Source organism: Branchiostoma floridae, chromosome 6, assembly GCF_000003815.2.
Source record: "Branchiostoma floridae strain S238N-H82 chromosome 6, Bfl_VNyyK, whole genome shotgun sequence".
Lineage (NCBI taxonomy): Eukaryota > Metazoa > Chordata > Leptocardii > Amphioxiformes > Branchiostomatidae > Branchiostoma > Branchiostoma floridae.
Genome location: NC_049984.1, coordinates 8,643,869 through 8,662,122, shown reverse-complemented (window position 1 = coordinate 8,662,122; position 18,254 = coordinate 8,643,869). Strand labels below are relative to the sequence as shown.

General features: G+C 41.9%; 2 protein-coding genes across 7 annotated transcripts in view; one reads left to right on the top strand and one right to left on the bottom strand.

Moving 5' to 3' along the window:
- Positions 1 to 838: 838 nt before the first annotated feature.
- Positions 839 to 14,504, bottom strand: LOC118418507 (transcription factor E2F5-like). Its single transcript, XM_035824473.1, has 8 exons — positions 14,321 to 14,504; positions 7,646 to 7,755; positions 6,750 to 6,955; positions 6,151 to 6,414; positions 5,025 to 5,147; positions 4,298 to 4,351; positions 3,392 to 3,439; positions 839 to 2,886 (listed from the first exon to the last, which is right to left on the bottom strand). The coding sequence occupies exons 1-8, from the start codon at positions 14,483 to 14,485 to the stop codon at positions 2,771 to 2,773; spliced, it is 1,086 nt and encodes a 361-aa protein (XP_035680366.1). The 5' UTR covers positions 14,486 to 14,504; the 3' UTR covers positions 839 to 2,770.
- Positions 10,434 to 18,254, top strand: part of LOC118418452 (kinesin-like protein KIF28P) — a 57,219-nt gene continuing 49,398 nt past the window's right edge. Inside the window, exon 1 of one of the 6 annotated variants that reach the window (XM_035824366.1) lies at positions 10,434 to 10,753. In XM_035824366.1, coding sequence (XP_035680259.1) covers positions 10,617 to 10,753 — 137 coding nt within the window. In that variant the 5' untranslated portion in view covers positions 10,434 to 10,616. Of the gene's footprint in view, positions 10,754 to 15,416; positions 15,811 to 18,254 lie in introns of those variants that run through there. The other 5 variants (XM_035824369.1, XM_035824367.1, XM_035824372.1 and 2 more) reach the window with 5 other exon arrangements.

Here is an 18,254-nt window from a genome sequence, read left to right as displayed (position 1 = left end):
GATAAAACATACATGTGTAAGCAGACAATAATGATCAAACTACGTTGCTTGTCTATTATTGTAAGGTTCTATTTCTACGTTACTACTAGTAACTCGGAGTTTGACTTCTATAAAAGCAGTGGAAAATTTCAACGTGTGTAGGTTGGATGTATATTTTCTGACCTAGACAATTTTAAGTTTGTGGAGATTTCGGATACCATCGTGAATTATCTATAATAATGATAATAATCTATGTTTGCCTTCTCCCGTATAACCCACTTCACCTAGACTAAACATGCTAGCACAAATAGGTGATCTGTTCCCAGTCTCATACCAAATTCCGGGTGGTCCGAACTGAGCACTGTCAGATCCTTGCTAGTCCACAAACCTGTCAGTGAGATCCTGTCAAGGGTAGACAGAGACTCTATACTACAATGTTACATGTTTTACTTTTAGTTCGACTGCCAGCCTTTTAGGTTTACACTTGTCAAGTATTCAACTAGGGTTCAACTTGGGGTCTGTAAGATTTACGATTGGGGGGGGTGGGGTGGAGACTTCAAAAGGTTCACCACACAAGGTTTGCAAGATGTACTGACAGGAAAGATAAAGTTACATTTTGCAGTGCCCTCACGTCTATCGTTCTTGGGTAGAGCACGTGCATTGAGCCCAGGCGTTACAATACTAAGGTACTAAGGTATACAACTATGGAGGCAGCCTTTGTGATATGATGTGTACATTCTTTTCAGTGAAAGCTCAACGAGTTCTTGCATCCAGAAAATGATCTACACCACAACATCTGCTTGTAGGTTAAGGATTCCACACTCTCTGTACACACACAATCCAATAGAAAAAAAACAGCCGAATTTTAAACATTTTATTGAAAACATGAACATCAAACCAAGTAGGTTGGGACTATTCACCTTGAGCAATACCGTGCTTAATGCAGACTATGTCAAAAATTATCAGGAATTTGCAAAACATATTCTCCAAGCAGAGATTGCTTTGGGGGATTTCAGTGGCTGGGAATTCGTACTGCTCCAGAGTCCTAACCTGTGCTTGCAGAAAGCCATCAGAATGCCATAACAAAGACTGTTGCTCGACGTGAATTTTCCCTAACTATAACAAAGACTTTTTTATACAATTTTTGATTAAAAAACAATGATTCAAACAATATAACTACTATGTTAATATGAACCATTCATAAAATACACCTACAATCTAACCATTTTCTCTTTAAAAAAAATGATTTCCATATCTACATTATATTACACACCAGATTCCTTGATCAAAGTACAAAAGGATAGCTTTTTTTAAAGATCTTAGAAGTAAGCTTTTTTTAAAGATCTTAGACGTAAGCAAAGTATCTATATGTAATGGTAATACAATGCTTGTATAGACAAATAGTGTGTATTTCGGACTTACAGATAGCTTACGAATAACACTATGTCTTGTAGTAATGAAAATGACAAACTTTGGTACACTGGTTGAAGTATAAGCTACACTCACCACTAGACACACCTAACTTGCCCTGACTCCTAGCACAGAATAGGCTTTAGCTTTTTGTTGATGAATTTTCTGACTGCCTTTTTATTTTGTTAGGTTTTCTTCTTTGACTTACAGACAAAAAGTAAACCTGACAAAACAGGAAGCCAATTTTAAAAACAACCAAAAAAGATAAGCCTAACAAGCTGAAGCCTAACCTCTGTTTGGAGACTTCACCTAACATCATTGTGAAAAGGAGACTATTTAAAATAAATAACTCCTGACCCTTTGTTCACCTCTTGCTTTAAGGCCCACTGCACTTTGTATGACTGAACTGGGAGATTTGTCATTGTTTAGGTTGCCCTGATATTGTATGATAAGCATGTTTGCAGGCTTACAGACATTTGACCTTGGACAATGCATGGTAAGGATATTTCTGCCAAATATATCATCAGGTTTAGGAATACATAATCCATTCCTGTGCACATCTTCCCAGGTATAGGAAACATCATCAATTCCTGTGCACATCTTCCCAGGTTTAGAAAACATCATCAATTTGTGTGCACATCTTCCAGCATTTAGAGACAGAATACCTCTGTAGTGTATTGGACCTGAAGTTGACACATGCCATACCACTTAAGTGCTACTGGTAAATTAACAATGCCATTAGTCATGGTGATGTCTAAATTATCAGATGATTTTGAGACAAAAGTAAACTGCTGATGGCTGGTAGGCATGTAAGCAGCCATACAAAGACTTGTGTTACAGAAAGGTCATTACACAATAGACTCAGCACCATAACATCAGTTACAAATAACATGTTTCAACTCTACATATACAAAATAATTCCTACAGCTAATATAAAACTTGATCCGTCTTTTTTTTTTACATCCCTTGCCAACGGATGCTCTTGTTAAAATCAATCATGAAAACACAACATCTAGACGGATACACAAGAAAGAATACACTGTAAAGAATAGCAGAAATATGCTTTTTAGTGACATTTCGATTTGTGCCTGAATGAGTGGTGACAAATCTTTGTACAGAAGAGACACCTGTTGCCTAGTAATGGTACTGCACCTGATACTAACCAGCAGGTGGAGAATGATGGTACTTTTATTGTTTGTTTGTCAAGTCATCTTGGCTACTTCTATATATACAGATAATATGTGTAGTACTTCTACCTACATAAAAACCATATCCTGTCCAACAAAACTGTACAGTAGCTTATTCAGCAACAAACAGGTCCTTTCCAGATGTGATCTTCGCTTGTTTGTTTGTTTATTTGTAAGAACAGCTGCCGTTGTCTCTAGAGGTCCAACATGGGGACATCGAAGAGGTCGCAGACGCCTTCCGAGTCGTCCAAGTTGAAATGGTAGTCATGGTCACCAGGGGGCGGAGACAACCTCAGGAGAGGTGCGAAAGCTACAAAAACAAAACACAGTTTCAACAGTCACAACATTTTACAATCAAAATATGCTCTACGTGGGTCTTTGTACCCTAACAACCTGATATAACTGTATGTGTGTAGCCATGAGTCATGACTACCACAACAACACTGGAACCCAAGCCAAAGTAGACTTCCAATTCTACAAGTATCCCATTACTCCATTTCCTTCTCACAGGCTGCCGTACGTGTGGATGCTGAGATAATCTCATGACAAGGACTTGCAATACCATATCTGTCAGTCTGTACAGTGACTGAACTGAGTTCTTTTACACTCTTTATGAAACAAAACCGGTAACACAAAGGAGCAATCATGCAACCGTCTAACCATCTATCGGTAGTATTTTCCCTTAAGTCAACATGAACTAGAGTAGAATCTTTTTAATGTTCTGAACACTTGTGCTAAGATTTACTTCAAGCTATAGCAAGCTCATAACATTACAATAGGAGTTTTAGTGCTCCTAAATTAAAGACAAAACTTACCTTCTGATGCCATCAGTTCATCTATAAACTCTCCATCCATGGATGGATCTATAAAAAAAAACAAAGGACAAGTTGGTAAAGGTTAATGTAGAAATATGTATTTGCTAGCAAATATGGACATGCTTGTGTTTTAGTTTTATTTATACCGGGAAAAAATTGTAGGTGACATATTTTGTATAAGTGAATATCACATGTAATGAGTACTACTTTTTTTTAATCAGGAAGTATTTCATGTTTTGGAATTCTGCAACTTGGTGGTACTGAAGCACCAACTAGTAATCCATGTTGGTACTGCAGTTTTTGAACTGCCTGGATTATATAAGTTAAAACCTATAGGTGGGGTCACACATGCGTATATATTCAAGTCCGTTTGAGGTGCGTATGAAGCTCTTAGTCTCTACCAGACTCCACAGGTCGCAGAGAAAATAGTACAAATTGGACAAATATAGATACATAACATGCCAGATGAGTTAGCTGACCGAGAAGTATGGTTAGCAACCAAGCTAACTCGTCTGACATGTTACCTGTTTACGTTTGTCCAGTTTCTATTATTTTTCCAACGGCCTGTGGGGCCTGGTGGAGGTAAATACTCCCATGCGCGCCTCATACGGTCTTAAATATATACGCAGGAGTGACCCCACCTTATGGGAAGGAAGATGGCATCCAGAAAGTGTCAGAATCCCATGTTGTTAGGGTTCATGGAAAGAGGCAATTATAAAACAGGTTTTGTTATTTGGAACAGGTCATTATCAATGATTTCTTGACAATACAACATGGGAAACATGGAACATTCTTGTCTTAACTTTCAGATGGTTCCAAACTTATATACTAGTACCCCAAATAGGCTGTGGATATATCTAGAACAGAGAATGGCACATGCACCAGTTACATTCAAGCAATATGTACCTTTTGAGGGGTCGAAGAGTCCACCGATGTCCCCGAAAGCATGAATTTCTCCACCTGAGGATCAAACGATATGTATAAGAACAACGCTGTGGTACAGAAATGATGGCTTCTTTCATAAAACAGTTACTCAAGTAACTGGATATGACTTTGGTTGCTTTTTGGCATATCTTATTACCTGGATGTCTAACCTTCATTGATGATGGCTTCTTTCCTTTTAGCAGAAAGGTAAGAATGATTCTAGGTAAATTACAGTAAATATGTCACTAGTATCATGACTTAACATGCTTGTCAATTGCAATGATACAAACCACTTTTGCCCAGAAATTACAACATGGTGCTAGGGTGTTTTCAATACTAGGTCAGATTGGACAATGCCGGCCCATTTGGTCGAGAGCTGGTCAAGAATGTGTACCAGAGGACAGGCCATGTGAAACTGTTCAGTATTACCCTACAGGGTGTGCATATTTCAGACATTATTTTCTTGACAACTACCCAATGTACTGCTCAACATTTTGGGTGCTGCATTACTGCATGAAACTTAAGTTACCTGCTTTAAAACACTGCACAGTCTCAGATGGCCAATGCTTTGGTACACATTCTTGGCCTACTACCAAAAATTGAGAACATGTCTTCACCATGCCATCACTGCAGTGATTTCTGGTTGAAAGAAGTATGATGGGGGTGCAGTTTGCTTTTGATACCCAGTTCTATAGACCAGAAGACTCACCCAGTGTTGGTGCCAGACCAGGTTTGACAGGTGAGGGTTGGGTGGGGGCAGGTAAACTCATGGTGTCCATGGGGGAGGCTGCTACTGTTTGTGGGAGCCCAGACTTGCCTGGGGCGGAGACACCTGCAACATACATGTGAGGAACATCTTTAGTTTATGGTTATTTAGGTTGGTTTGGATTGTTATTTAGGCCATACCTACTTAATTTCATGGATGACATCCTCTGGAGACCCCAAAACTAATACATGTGTGAGAAAAAAGAAAAATCCAACAAAAATAAAAAGTGCTGCTAAACCACTGGACAGAACATCCAGTCCATTCTTTCCCAGGCTTGGTTTGTCTTATGTTCACATCCATTAAAACTATAAGAGAAAATCATCACCAATTCAATCATGTTTAAAGTGGGAACAAGGGTACTGTGGCCCCGTACCCTGACCATGTGCCACCTACCCGGAGAGCAGGTCCTCTGGTAAACATGAAATTGTAAACTGCTCACAATTCAGCCCCTAGCTGTGAAGAGAGAGTACCCAATATCCCCAATACCTAATAATAATAAGAAGCTGATGCCCTCACCTTGCTGTACCAGTGGTACCGTCTGCTGTGGTACTTAAGCCGGGGGCACCGGTTAGAGTGCACTAACTAACACACTCACCTTGCTGTACGAGTGGTACTGTCTGCTGTGGTACTTTAGCCGGGGGCACCGGTTAGAGTGCACTAACTAACACGCTCACCTTGCTGTACGAGTGGTACTGTCTGCTGTGGTACTTTAGCCGGGGGTACCGGTTAGAGTGCACTAACTAACACACTCACCTTGCTGTACGAGTGGTACTGTCTGCTGTGGTACTTTAGCCGGGGGCACCGGTTAGAGTGCACTAACTAACACGCTCACCTTGCTGTACGAGTGGTACTGTCTGCTGTGGTACTTTAGCCGGGGGCACCGGTTAGAGTGCACTAACTAACACACTCACCTTGCTGTACGAGTGGTACTGTCTGCTGTGGTACTTTAGCCGGGGGTACCGGTTAGAGTGCACTAACTAACACGCTCACCTTGCTGTACGAGTGGTACTGTCTGCTGTGGTACTTTAGCCGGGGGTACCGGTTAGAGTGCACTAACTAACACACTCACCTTGCTGTACCAGTGGAACCGTCTGCTGCGGTACTTTAGCTGGTGTGCCCGGTTGCTGTACGCCCGGCATGTCCGGCGGGGGGACCGGCACCACCACCGGGCTGGAGCTGGACGTGTCCTTGTTGACCAGCAGGACGTAGATGGGACCGGAGTGACTCTTGAGGTGAATCTGGTACTTCTTGCCCTGTGGTTGTGACGCTGCCTCTGGGATGGGCACCTCTAACTGTGTCCCTGAGGGGGCCTGGACCGCTAGAAGTGTGTCTCCTGATTGGGATGGGAAAAAAAGGAAAGGAAAATCACAGCACGGTTACAACTTTGAGATAGCAAGGTGGTCTTGTGATCAGAGTTGTTGACTTCAAATTGCTAGCAAGCCTCAATGTTGTGCCCTTCAAGAAAGGCACTTTCCACCCATATCCCAACTGGACATGGGTAAAAAATGAGTTCCTAGCCTTTGGTCTCTCGTATGGGACATAAAGCTGGAGGCTCCATTTGAGGGGAGCCACATCTTGAGCAAGTTAAAGATCCCGATATATGTCAAAAAGTAGAGTCCACCAGTACACCAGTAGAAGTTATTTTTTTGTGCCACCGCAAGCCCTCACCTCTGAAACACCTGCAGAGGTCCTCGTGCGTGACGTAGGCCAGCCGGTGGTTCTCCACGTCTTCCGTCACGTTCTTGATGCTCTGCTGCACCCAGAGCCGCTGCTGGTCCAGCTCAGCCTCCTTCCTCTCCAGGGCCTCCAGCTCATCCTTCAGCTCACCCAGACGGTTGGAGATCTCTGTGGTGTTACAGCCTGGACCTGCGCCCCTGGGGTAGTAGTAGTAGTAAGGGTTTATTAATGGATTGATTTATTGATTGGCATTAACATGTTGCAATAATAGCAGCCTGGAGCATTTGAATTACAGCCCATAAAGCAGCAAGTAATTATTCAAATATTTCTGGATATCATATATTTTTATATATGTACGTATGTATGCATGCCCTAACAAGGCATGCTTTGTCACACGCAAGAACTCATGGTGCTCCATTGCTAGTTGCCAGAGTGGTCAAGTTTTCATTAATAAATTTTCATAAAACACATTCATCTGAAGAACAAACTGCATCTCCATGGTACTGAAGTGCCAACTATTGATCCATGATGGTACTGCAGCCTGGAATAATCTCCAAGCAGATCCTACATTGGCATAAGATAGTACCAAACTGGCCAAGGAGTGTAGTCAACCATGAGGTGTACACTAGTGGAACACACTCCTAGGCCGGCTTCACTCCTCTGCCAGCTTTTGATACTATCTTATGCTACTGTGGGGTCTGCTTGGAGATTAGCCTGGAAGTCTGGCCTATATCTAAGACAGACATAAGTGGGTAACTTCAAGGTGTTAGAATCCCATAATGGCAGTGGGCATTGATGCAGAAGAGTGTATACAACAGTTTCACTTATTGCCAAGCCGTAATAAAGACCTCTTGCAGAAAATGATTGAGTAACTGCTGCAGACTTACTTCCATTGAATACTGTTTTTAGATTTCTTCTCGATGAGACCGATGCCCTCCAGAACATTGGTGATGTCATAGATTCTTCTCTTCTGTCTGACAGCCAGAGTGTCTGCAGCCTGGAAACAGAGAAAGTCCAGAATTTTAGTGTATTCTTCTAATGTAGAACTAGAACAGAACTTGCATATCTTATATGCTTTGTACATGGCTCTAGCCAGCTCAAAATTTTTTTCCGTCAGCCAATTCCCCTTGTCGCGAAAACACTATTCCAGGAGTTAGAGAGACTGAACTGAGGCCTTGAAAAACGGGTTTTGATGAGATTATCGTATGCGAAAGGGCACCGACACACATTGTCAACAATCATAACAATAACAAAACAAACAGTATGTGGCTTTTACGGCCGTGGACAGCATCCCCAAGCCGCCTGTAGCTTCCACCAAGGAGCTTTTATCAGATTTTTGTCCATCAAGGGTGACGGATTGTTTTAAAATTTTTTCCGTCACATGCAGCAAATTTCCGTCAATTGATGGAAAAACGGACGCTGGCTAGAGCCCTGGCTTTGTAACAATCCCCCTAGACCCTAGCCTGGATGACAGACTGTTTGCTGTTTCTAGGGTCCACACAGGCCAATTGTGTTATTGAGATCGGACTGGGAGTCTGGAATCCAGGCTACCTAGCTACATTGAACTGTGGACCACGGCTGAATGTCCAATACTAAGGACTGCAACCCTGTCCAGTAGTGTATGTCACTGCAAATTTGTAAGCGACATAGCCAAGATTCGAAATCTTGATCCATAGATCAATAGGCTGGGTCACTAACCACTGGACTAGATACACTACTAAGACCTTGATGTGATTAAATTCTACTCAATTCCTGCCTAAAAAGCTAATTGTGTGTACATGGCCTTGGGCTGATTGGTCCCTAACATAACCTATCCAAACATGTCCATACATAGTGCAATATATCAATAAATCTGCATCCTTGAACAATAATGTGTCGCTACCGTCAACTCTTCGCAATTACGAAGAGAGGAGAGACTCGGGAGCTATATTACGGCTGGATACCAGGCTACGTCAACTCTGTACATCGAAAGGGTTGATAATAAAATATCTTTCAGCAGAGGTTCTACTAAAGATTTACATTTTCTTGTTATTATCTGAGACTTCCCAGTGGATACAGATAACACAAACAAGAAAATGCAGGTGGTGAGAGTTGGTGCATTGAGAAACAAGCCGATCTTACAACCACTATCAGTCAAGCTACATGTAGTTGGCAAACACTTATTGAGACTGTGTGTACCAAAAATAGCTGTAATAAAGGTATACATGTACAAACTGCACACATTAGCCTGGATTGGGGCACAAATAACAGGGAGAAAATGTGGTGACAGGACACATGCCACTTTCTGTAAACTGTACTGCTGAGGAAGTTGTTTTCCGATTGTGGCCGCCCATTTTCAAAGAAAGAAAATAAAGGTTGGTAGGTAGGAATTCTTTTGCCAAGATTTTGGCTGTCATCATTATAGGGTGTCAATATAAAGGGAACCTAGGTTTGGTGGGTCTGTTTTATTGTTTAAATCACTTTTCTTTGTCTATTGCAACTAAAGAAAACATGTTCAATAAATTCTATGTTTTCTTCCCTCCGATATCAGAGTAAAAATTGTCCCTTACCAGCAGTCAACCACCCGAAAAAAGCCAGGGTGAGGAAATAACTCCTCTGACCAGTCCAATGGGTCTGGACCTTTTGGCTTAGTGGTGAATGGCGTTGGGTTAGTAAGCTGGTATAATCTCCAAGCAGATCCTACAGATGGCATAAGATAGTACCAAACTGGCCAAGGGGTGTAGTCAGTCAAAAGGTGTCCATTTGCCTTGTAGAATTCGAAGCTGGCTTCACTCCTCTGCCAGCTTTTGATACTATCTTATGCTACCGTAGGATCTGCTTGAAGATTAAAGCTGGTGGGTCTGGGTTCGAATCCCAGGAGCCAGGGAACTGCTTCTACACACCCCTAGCACTTTAGTGTTGCATCTAAAGGCAACTTACCAGAAAGTTATGGGAAACAAACAAACAAAATAACAGGCAGGGAAAGATCTCCATAAGTAGTGGCTTCTGTCTCCTCATACCATGTCCAACACACATGTTCAGTTCAGAAGAAATCCTCTGCTTGTGAGAAGAAAAAAACCTTTCTGTACACGACATCTTTTACAAAAGACTGGAGACAACACAACAGCCAAGAACAGCTGGCTATGAATAAGAATCGCAGCAGCACAAAAACTTTCTCTCCACCCACACTTGAGTTGTCATAGCAACAGCTGACGATGTCTAAAACATCCATTTCGGGATTTCCCACTCGGTACTAGGAAGAAAGCCGATTAAAGTTAACAAATTGAGTCCTGTCTTTGTTGATTCTCAAACAAGTTTTATGGATCTTTTGACCTATTCCTCAATCAGGGATGCATTAAGGAATCAACTTCAAGCACACTATAAACATAAATCTTATCAGTTGTCAACAGAGCGGACAAAGAAGCCGCTTTTGTCTGCCCTTCAACAACAACAAAGGAAAACTCATCACCGTGCTTGGTTTCAACAATTCCGTGTGGCGGCGCAGAAAGGATGCGCGGAGCAACAAACGGACATTGTGCGACATCAACACCGTGCGTAAGCATGATATCGGTTTTACGTCTTATAGTAGAAGAGTGACACCGGCATCTTCTAAAAAAAACTTGTTTATCTGTCATAAAAGATGGTTGCTAGGCGACAAGAGGACCAACTATGGTTTATTCATTAACAAGAGGAGGAGAATTTCCCATTCATACCCTCAGCCTGACCAGAACCCTGGAGTTCACAATAAGGACAAATCATTGGATATAAACGGTAGATGTGGAGCTCTTCTGAGGTCACGACATTTGGTCAAACACTGAAGCAGAGAGTATCCTCGGTGTAAGAGCAACGTTCTTGTCCATTTTTGTGTTGCTGTAAATCATGGCAGATCAACTGGAGTTGCCCCATCAGCCGAACCGGCGAGGATCCGTGGTTCAAGAGATCGCACGGCGGCGGAGGGAGTCTTACCATCAACAACAACTGCTGCAGGGATACAGGGAAAAACCCACCAGTGCGCGGTATGTGTGTGCTTCACTTGTACAAAAAATCTTAGAGTGTCATTAGAAGTTTTAAAGGGTTTTGGAACCAATGAATGATCTGTTACTGGGAACACAAATGATAAGAATTTATAAGAGCTTACTTAGTCACTACAAGGGAGGGGCCAGTTGTTGTGAAGTATTATTGGCTATATTTATTATAGCTACTGCCTAGTGTCATGTACTTCCATGTATTTTATCATTTTCTAAATAGATGGCATAGGATCAAATGAAAAGCTAGCGAGAACTGAAATCTCCACACAAAAGATGTTTCTTTAGTTAGAACAATGCAAATTGACTCTTTTGTCATTTTGATGCTCATATTTGCATTACAATGGTCCAATTACTAGGATATTGTCAGTTTGATGGTATTTTTGCCTCCTCTTTTTTTCTTTTTTCAAAAGTTCTATTCATATGATAAATAAGTCCATTCCAAGAAAATGCATGGACGTTTCAAGGTCGTTCTATATAACGTTCTTGGGTGTATGTTGTATTTAAAGTCTTTATTTGAAAACATATACTAGAAGGCTAACATTGTGGGTTTTGTGATTCTAGTAGAATAGAAAGGTGTTTTTTAGGCCAGGAGGTTTCATTTCGAACAGTTTACGTTTTCGTGCCATAATGAGGGCATTACACATGGACTGGATTAATACATGTTGTACATGCAATTTTTTGTCAAATAGATTTCATAAATTGGAAATGTTTGAACATTGTTTTTTCTTTGTTTTAGATACTGTAAATGCAGAAATGTTCGCGGTGGATTAATGTTGGCGGTTTTCACGGTGACCACTTCACCGCGAATTTAAAACCACCGCGAACATTTTTCTATTATGATATTAGATTGCAGTCTATGGTGTTACCGCGAACTTAAATCCACCGCGAAAAGTCCCTTTTCCCGCTACCGCGAAATTAAATCCCCGCGAACTTAAATACATTTACAGTATATGATATTTTTACAGTTTTGTAGTTAATCATAATGTGGCTGGCATATGGTTTTCCAATAATTTGAAATAATGATAATAACAATCCCTTCACTCTCAATATACTACGTACATGTGAACCTATGTATTTTCTAATTGGGTCAGTAGGCTGGAAATGAGGTAATTCACACACTCCTGTGAAGTACAGCACAGTGTGCCTGGACATTCTATAGTTGATCACACACACATCTGCAAAGGAGTTCACGGGGCAGAATGAAGCATGTACAGCGTGATGTCAGGTCGTTGAAATTATCAAAAGCATGGGTTCCCTCCATAAGAGATACCTGCAGTCCTAACTAAAGATTCTGTTCCTTCATATTTTTGTCATCATGAAGACCTTAGGTTACTAGTACACTTTGTCATTAATGTCAACTTGCTCAGGTACTTTTAGTACAGATTTGTATCTGAACTTCTGTACCTGTACCTTAGTCCTGATGTTACATTTAGATACACATTCTGACTTGAAAATAACTAAAATATGGCTTTTCCCTCCCTATTGCCTACTTCCCTACTGGACTGCCCATCACAGCGAATGGTGAGAACTGTACACTAGTTATGTGTTGTGTGTAGTTTATATCATAACATAGCTTTGTATGTTAATAACATAATGGTGTGGCAGGCTTTGTGATGGTGTACACAGGGGTGAGTTTGTAGTGAACATACCTACCTGCATACTCACACAGCGACTATTCACCATATTTGAGAACTAACAGAATTTGATTTAACTACAAAGAATGCAATCTTAAATACTTGCAACTACAATGCAGCTTCAACTAGTTGGATTGTCAAAGTCAAGTCTGAACATCAGACATGAAAACAAACCACTAGAGTAGAGATAATGGGTAACTATTGTACTAAAGGAAATCCACTTTTAAGATGGCTAGGCATTTTAGTATGTCACTCAACAAATGGCAGGTGATATATCATGTTATCAGACTTCCGGACACTTTTGAGTTTTGACCAATTTCTGGTGTCACATGTCTGAATGTTCAAGTAACTGAGGAAAGTGGACATTTACAATCTCAAATTTGAGGACTGTACTTCCTGTGCACTTGCCAAATTCCAAATACATGTGTATTGTTACATGTACCTAAATCTCTGTATATGAACATGACACATCTCAAAAAGAGTCTCTCATGTTTCTTCTCAAACACAGGCCAGTCAGCTACACCTTACAATGGGCATACAAACCTCTAGACTAGTATCGGTACTGTGTATATTGGGAATGGATTGACTGATACTAGCCTAATCTACCGTGATTCAGTTGCTCTGTTGTGGTGGGACCACAAAAACATAATTGCATGCCACAATACAACATTTTGTCACTTGATTCTCTCCATGAAGCATCCATAGCAATCAATCTATGCACAATGCTGCATTGTATAAAACTTGTGGACAACTGTAGGTGTTCTGATTTCTTCCGGCAATTTAAGAAATTGTTAGTGATGTAATGTGTTACCAACACCTGCTCAGCCTGGGGCCAAGGTGTGACAGTTGTTCTGATGTTTATCGAAAGCTCTTGGTTGCAGATTGTACAATCTATAAGTTGTTTACCCACGATATGGCTTAGCTTTGAACATCATGTAGAACTAGAAGCACTCTTGCAGTGACTTTGTGCTAGTAGGAGGGAAAAGGACATTTCCAGAGTTTGAAGTTGAACTGATTAGTACACTAGAATTACAAAACTGAAAACACACATATAATATATTTTGTGTGTTATCCTTTCACAGTAAGAGGTCACAAAGAAATCTACGAAAGTTAAGACACCACGAGAATATCATGATATCTTTGTGCAGTTGGCGACCCCCACCCCAACAAAGATGACTCATCCCCCTCCCCCGCCTCCACTTGGGGGCGGTACCTTATTTCCTTCTGGCTGGATCGCCATCACCTAGTCTCGAAAACAACCCATCAAACAGAAGTTATGAAGTTCAGGTATTTTTCCCCACATGCCATTAGTGCTAAAGGTTAGCTGGGATCTTTTGTGCCCGTGTTGAAAGCACGCCGATGGAGGCAGATATCGGGTTCCCGGCCCACACAATGGCCGCCGCGTGGTTTGTTTGCCCAGCGGGAGGGCCGCGAGCACCACACCGAGGACACCGGCCGATCCACCGCCTTGGGAGGTGGTTCAACCTCGTGGAGACATGGGGTCGAATCTCTAGTCTAGTTTGCAGCCATCAAAAAATATCCCAGTCTTTGCTATGATCTGTGATGAGCTTTCGTAGTACTCAAAATTACAATCGGTTACGCTGAACTGTTTGAATTAAAAGTTGTCGCAGCAGTAGCAGAAAAATACCAACGAACGATCGATCCGACACAGAAGCATTGAAATACTAGTATATGACATCATATAAAGTATTCATGATTAAATAGATGTTAATGTCTTTGCAGATTTGAATCGTTGAAAGCATAATCAGAAACTGTTGTAAACAAAACAAAGCGAAGCCCGCACAGTTAGGCACGCGTGCAGACGCTCTGTTTAAAAAATCATGACACAAAAGCTCGTGAAACACACGGCGATTGCAACAAAACCTAGCCTGCGATCGCCTTCAAACTGGGCCCAACTTACCACTTTAAGATCTAAAACTCCATCTTTCGCCTCTTGGAGGAGGGTGACGAACTTTGTAGTGAGAAGACCGAGGCTTTTTTCGTGCCTACTCGGCCCGGCTGGAGACGCGTCCGCCATATTCATCTTGAACTTCCCGGATGTGGAACGTTGGGCGCAAGGCAGCATGGGATATTTGGGGTGCAATACTGCACTTTTAAGATAAATCGGTAGAGGTCACCCGTGCACGGTCCTGGTAGTATTACAAAGTGCATGCATTATATTTCCCGCCAGTCGGCGCTGCTACTCAATCACTGTCACCTAAAGAAAACTGTCATGTTATGATATATGACAACAAATCCAAACCCATTGTGTTTCATGTGTGGTTGACCGTAGCGAAATAGCATCTACCAGATTCTCAACGTCAATTGAAAAAGGCAGAATTTGCCCAAATAGACAGGTAACACACCAGACGATGATATTAACGTTACCATAATGTGGTAGAAGACTGCAAAAGTTAAAGAAAATTAAAAAAAATTAGTTTATGACTTGATTTTCATCAACGTTAGATGCTAATGATAGAATTCCCAATTCATACAGAAAGTTGTCTAAAAGTTAATCTCATGGTGGTATCTTTGTCTGATCACGATAAGAGATGGGGCGTGGTTCTGCTCTAATTTACGGCTCCGCCCTTAATTTTCGCACGTCCACTTGTCTCATTCTGATGCTTATCAACCTGATTATCAAGCACTTTTCTGCCGCCATATATTCCATCATAAAACATTCTTGCTCATTGTTAAGGCTAATTGCTGTCGTGCTGGGCAATAAAATTTGAATAATAAACCTCCTTAGCGCGATCCAACTCAACGACAGGTACATTTTTTTTGTACATCATGCTCAAATCCTCAAAATTTGATGCCTTTCTGACATGATTGCTGCTTGTTGCAGCAGTTGTAAAGTCACACGTAGATCGGATGTGGTTGCAGGTTAACGCGATCCTGTCAGGAGTGGTTTATACGATACCACGTCAACAGGGTTTAACAAAATACCCCTACACAGTGTAGGTCACATGAGCCGCTCTCAGTACTAGTATATAGCTCCCGCTACAACGAGAACACTTCCTGACACCTGTTTGTCCCGACAAGACAGGGTTGGTCGGTAACGACGGGGTTATCTGACCGGTGCATCATTTGTCCCTAGGGTCACACGCCCAGTTGCGTTGGATACGCCGTACAACTCCTGAGGATCTCGTTTCCCCAGGGTCTCTTTACTGAAAGGAGAGCTATTGTCCCCGCCCCGTAATTGACTCAAGGAGCCAGTGGACAATGCTAAACATTTAGGTGCGTCAGCGCCGGGAGCGAGATGTCATAGGAAGGTTGGAGCTGAGATAGGCACTCTCGGATCTCCGTACGATATCGATCTTCGTGGCGTTTGCCGTGTACGCCGTTTGGTCGGTAACATCTCTTGGATCTACCAGGAAATATTTCGAAGATGGGCGACGACAAGGATACCGGGTAAGTGTGTGTGATTTTCTCCTACCTGTCACACCTATCGCAGGTGACATGGCGATCGTCCTACAGTACGGAACCGTCTCCGAACCTTGCTAACCACAAATCACGCGTCTATTGCAACACTGAGATTTTCCCTGACGCCTGTAAATACGGCCAAGTAGAGACAAGGTGTACATGTATGATGTAGTTTATTTCACACTGACTTTCGGACTAACAGTAGTCCATACAAATCAACGCCGCGGTATCTGTGGTCGATTGTTGTGCTGTCAATCAGCTAATGTCATGTCGTAAAATCACAGCAGGTGCAGTGAGAATTGGCGCATCAAAACCTTACAACACCATTGAATTCAGTAGTGTGTAATATATCTATGACACCAAGGAGATGACACCATGCCCGAAGACATATCCGCTTAGTAATCGGCTCTTGCTCTAGCAAACAGGACTGTGATGACATCATACATTTAGAGATTTATGCTCCGGGTCACAAGTTTGGCCTCAGCAGTCAACAGTAAAATTTCGTTGCTGAAATAGACTGCGTTGAGTTTGGTTTCCCATAAATGACTGAGATCTGATTTTGGAGAAGGAAAGGCATATGTATTGACATTTAGTTCAGTGGCGAATCTGACTCGTCCTGTAGCGCAGCAGTGCTTTGAGGTTCAGCCAAGGATAAAATGACCACAACACCCTAACAGGTGTTGCGATAGCAGTGGATAATATTGTGTAAATAGTATCCTAGTAACCGAAAGAAGAGATGTAGAAAAGGATGGATAGAACAATCTAAGATAAAAACTATAGATTCTGCGTTGTCTAGGAGTTATGCCTTAAAGCCAAAAGATTATTGTCTAATAAAGTATCTCCGTCTATGGTATGGCCCGGTGAACCAAATCGTGTTCTGTCATGTCACGGGGTAATATTATCCGCAGTATTTAGGGTCGCACTACTAGTTTTGTCTACGGTGATTTTGTTGGTGGCTGAGCGACAAACATTCACTAAAACAACTCTCAAAAAGGCAGCAGTGTTCACGCACCTGCCGGTTTGGAATGTTGCTTAATAATAAGCTTGACTCCGGCGGATCTTTTGGCTTAGGGCCTGGTCAAATTCGTCGTGCGATTGCCGTCCTCACAAACCAAGCTTAGGGCATTCTTGAAATAGTCGTGCACATGTCTTACAAAATTCAACAGGTCGTGTTACAGGTAATGCTATCATCCTTGACCCTTGTCAGCGGTTAGTTCTATTAAAGCTTGCTATAAAATCAACCCTACGTCGTCCTATGATTTGTGATTTCACGACTAACACCACTCGTTTCTAAGGATACACAATTCTGTTCTATAATTCTGTTTGCAACACTCAAATTTGAATTCTTTTCTTGAACTTTCGTCTTAAACTGGTTAGTTGCTTCTTGCATGGTGACATTGCTCCGAGTCCATAAAATAACTCGGTGCACGGTCAAAGCGCCATATTGTCTCAGCAACGGAGCTTTAGATAGATCTGAACGGTACAGTTAAATAACCGTCCAGATTTGACATTCATTGTTTATAACTTATTTTGTAGCTTGCACGTCTTCCAAATTTTCGGTAAAACCTGCAACTCGGTAAATTTGCTTGTGCACGGATCAAATCTTTAAAATCAGCACGGGGTCAATGACCTGGTGGCTGGCCTTAAGTTAATGGCCAAGTCGGTGTGGGCTATCGTGCATGGGCTCACATAATCTTGTAACATGATCTCACTTAGTTGACACAAAACTGTTTTTAAACCACACAACAGTTCAAGACATCTTGGTGACTTGTTGCAGTAGACAACATTCGGTCATGGGAACTGACTGAGGGTCAAGAGACAGGAATGTTTTTGGACACGAATGATGTCATTGTTAACTTTTTATCCAAAGAATAACGGTTGAATTGTGTCAGAAAAAGTGGCGAACAAATAGGTGGATTAAAATCCAAGGTGTGCTTGATACACGACACACGCTTGGCACGTTTGTACAAAGCCGCGGTACCAAAGCGCACCTGTACTGTGTGGTGTCTTTGCCACAGACTGTTTGGTAAACTAGTCACACTGCTGACGAGAGAACAAAGGCACGCCTGATTCCCGGTCTGATTTGCTGGTGCTTTGCCCATTACTGGGCGAATTGTCTCTCCTTAGAAACAGCCGATGCTATTTGTCACCGGGCCGACAAGACACTGTTACGAGTTCCCAAATAGCAACAGCCGTAATCAAGTTAGTTTGGAAACACGATTGGAGAAGTATCAGATTACGTACGTACAGGCACATTCGTTCTTTGAACTTGCGAGACTTACACACGAGCGCTCCTTGCGGTCCAAATGATCACTGCACATGTCAGAGATGGGCACAAGGAGGAACATCAAGATTCGCAGATTTGGCTTAAAATGTGAAGCCAGAGACTTAGAAATGAATCTGTCAATCGGAATGTTCTATTAAGTATTCAA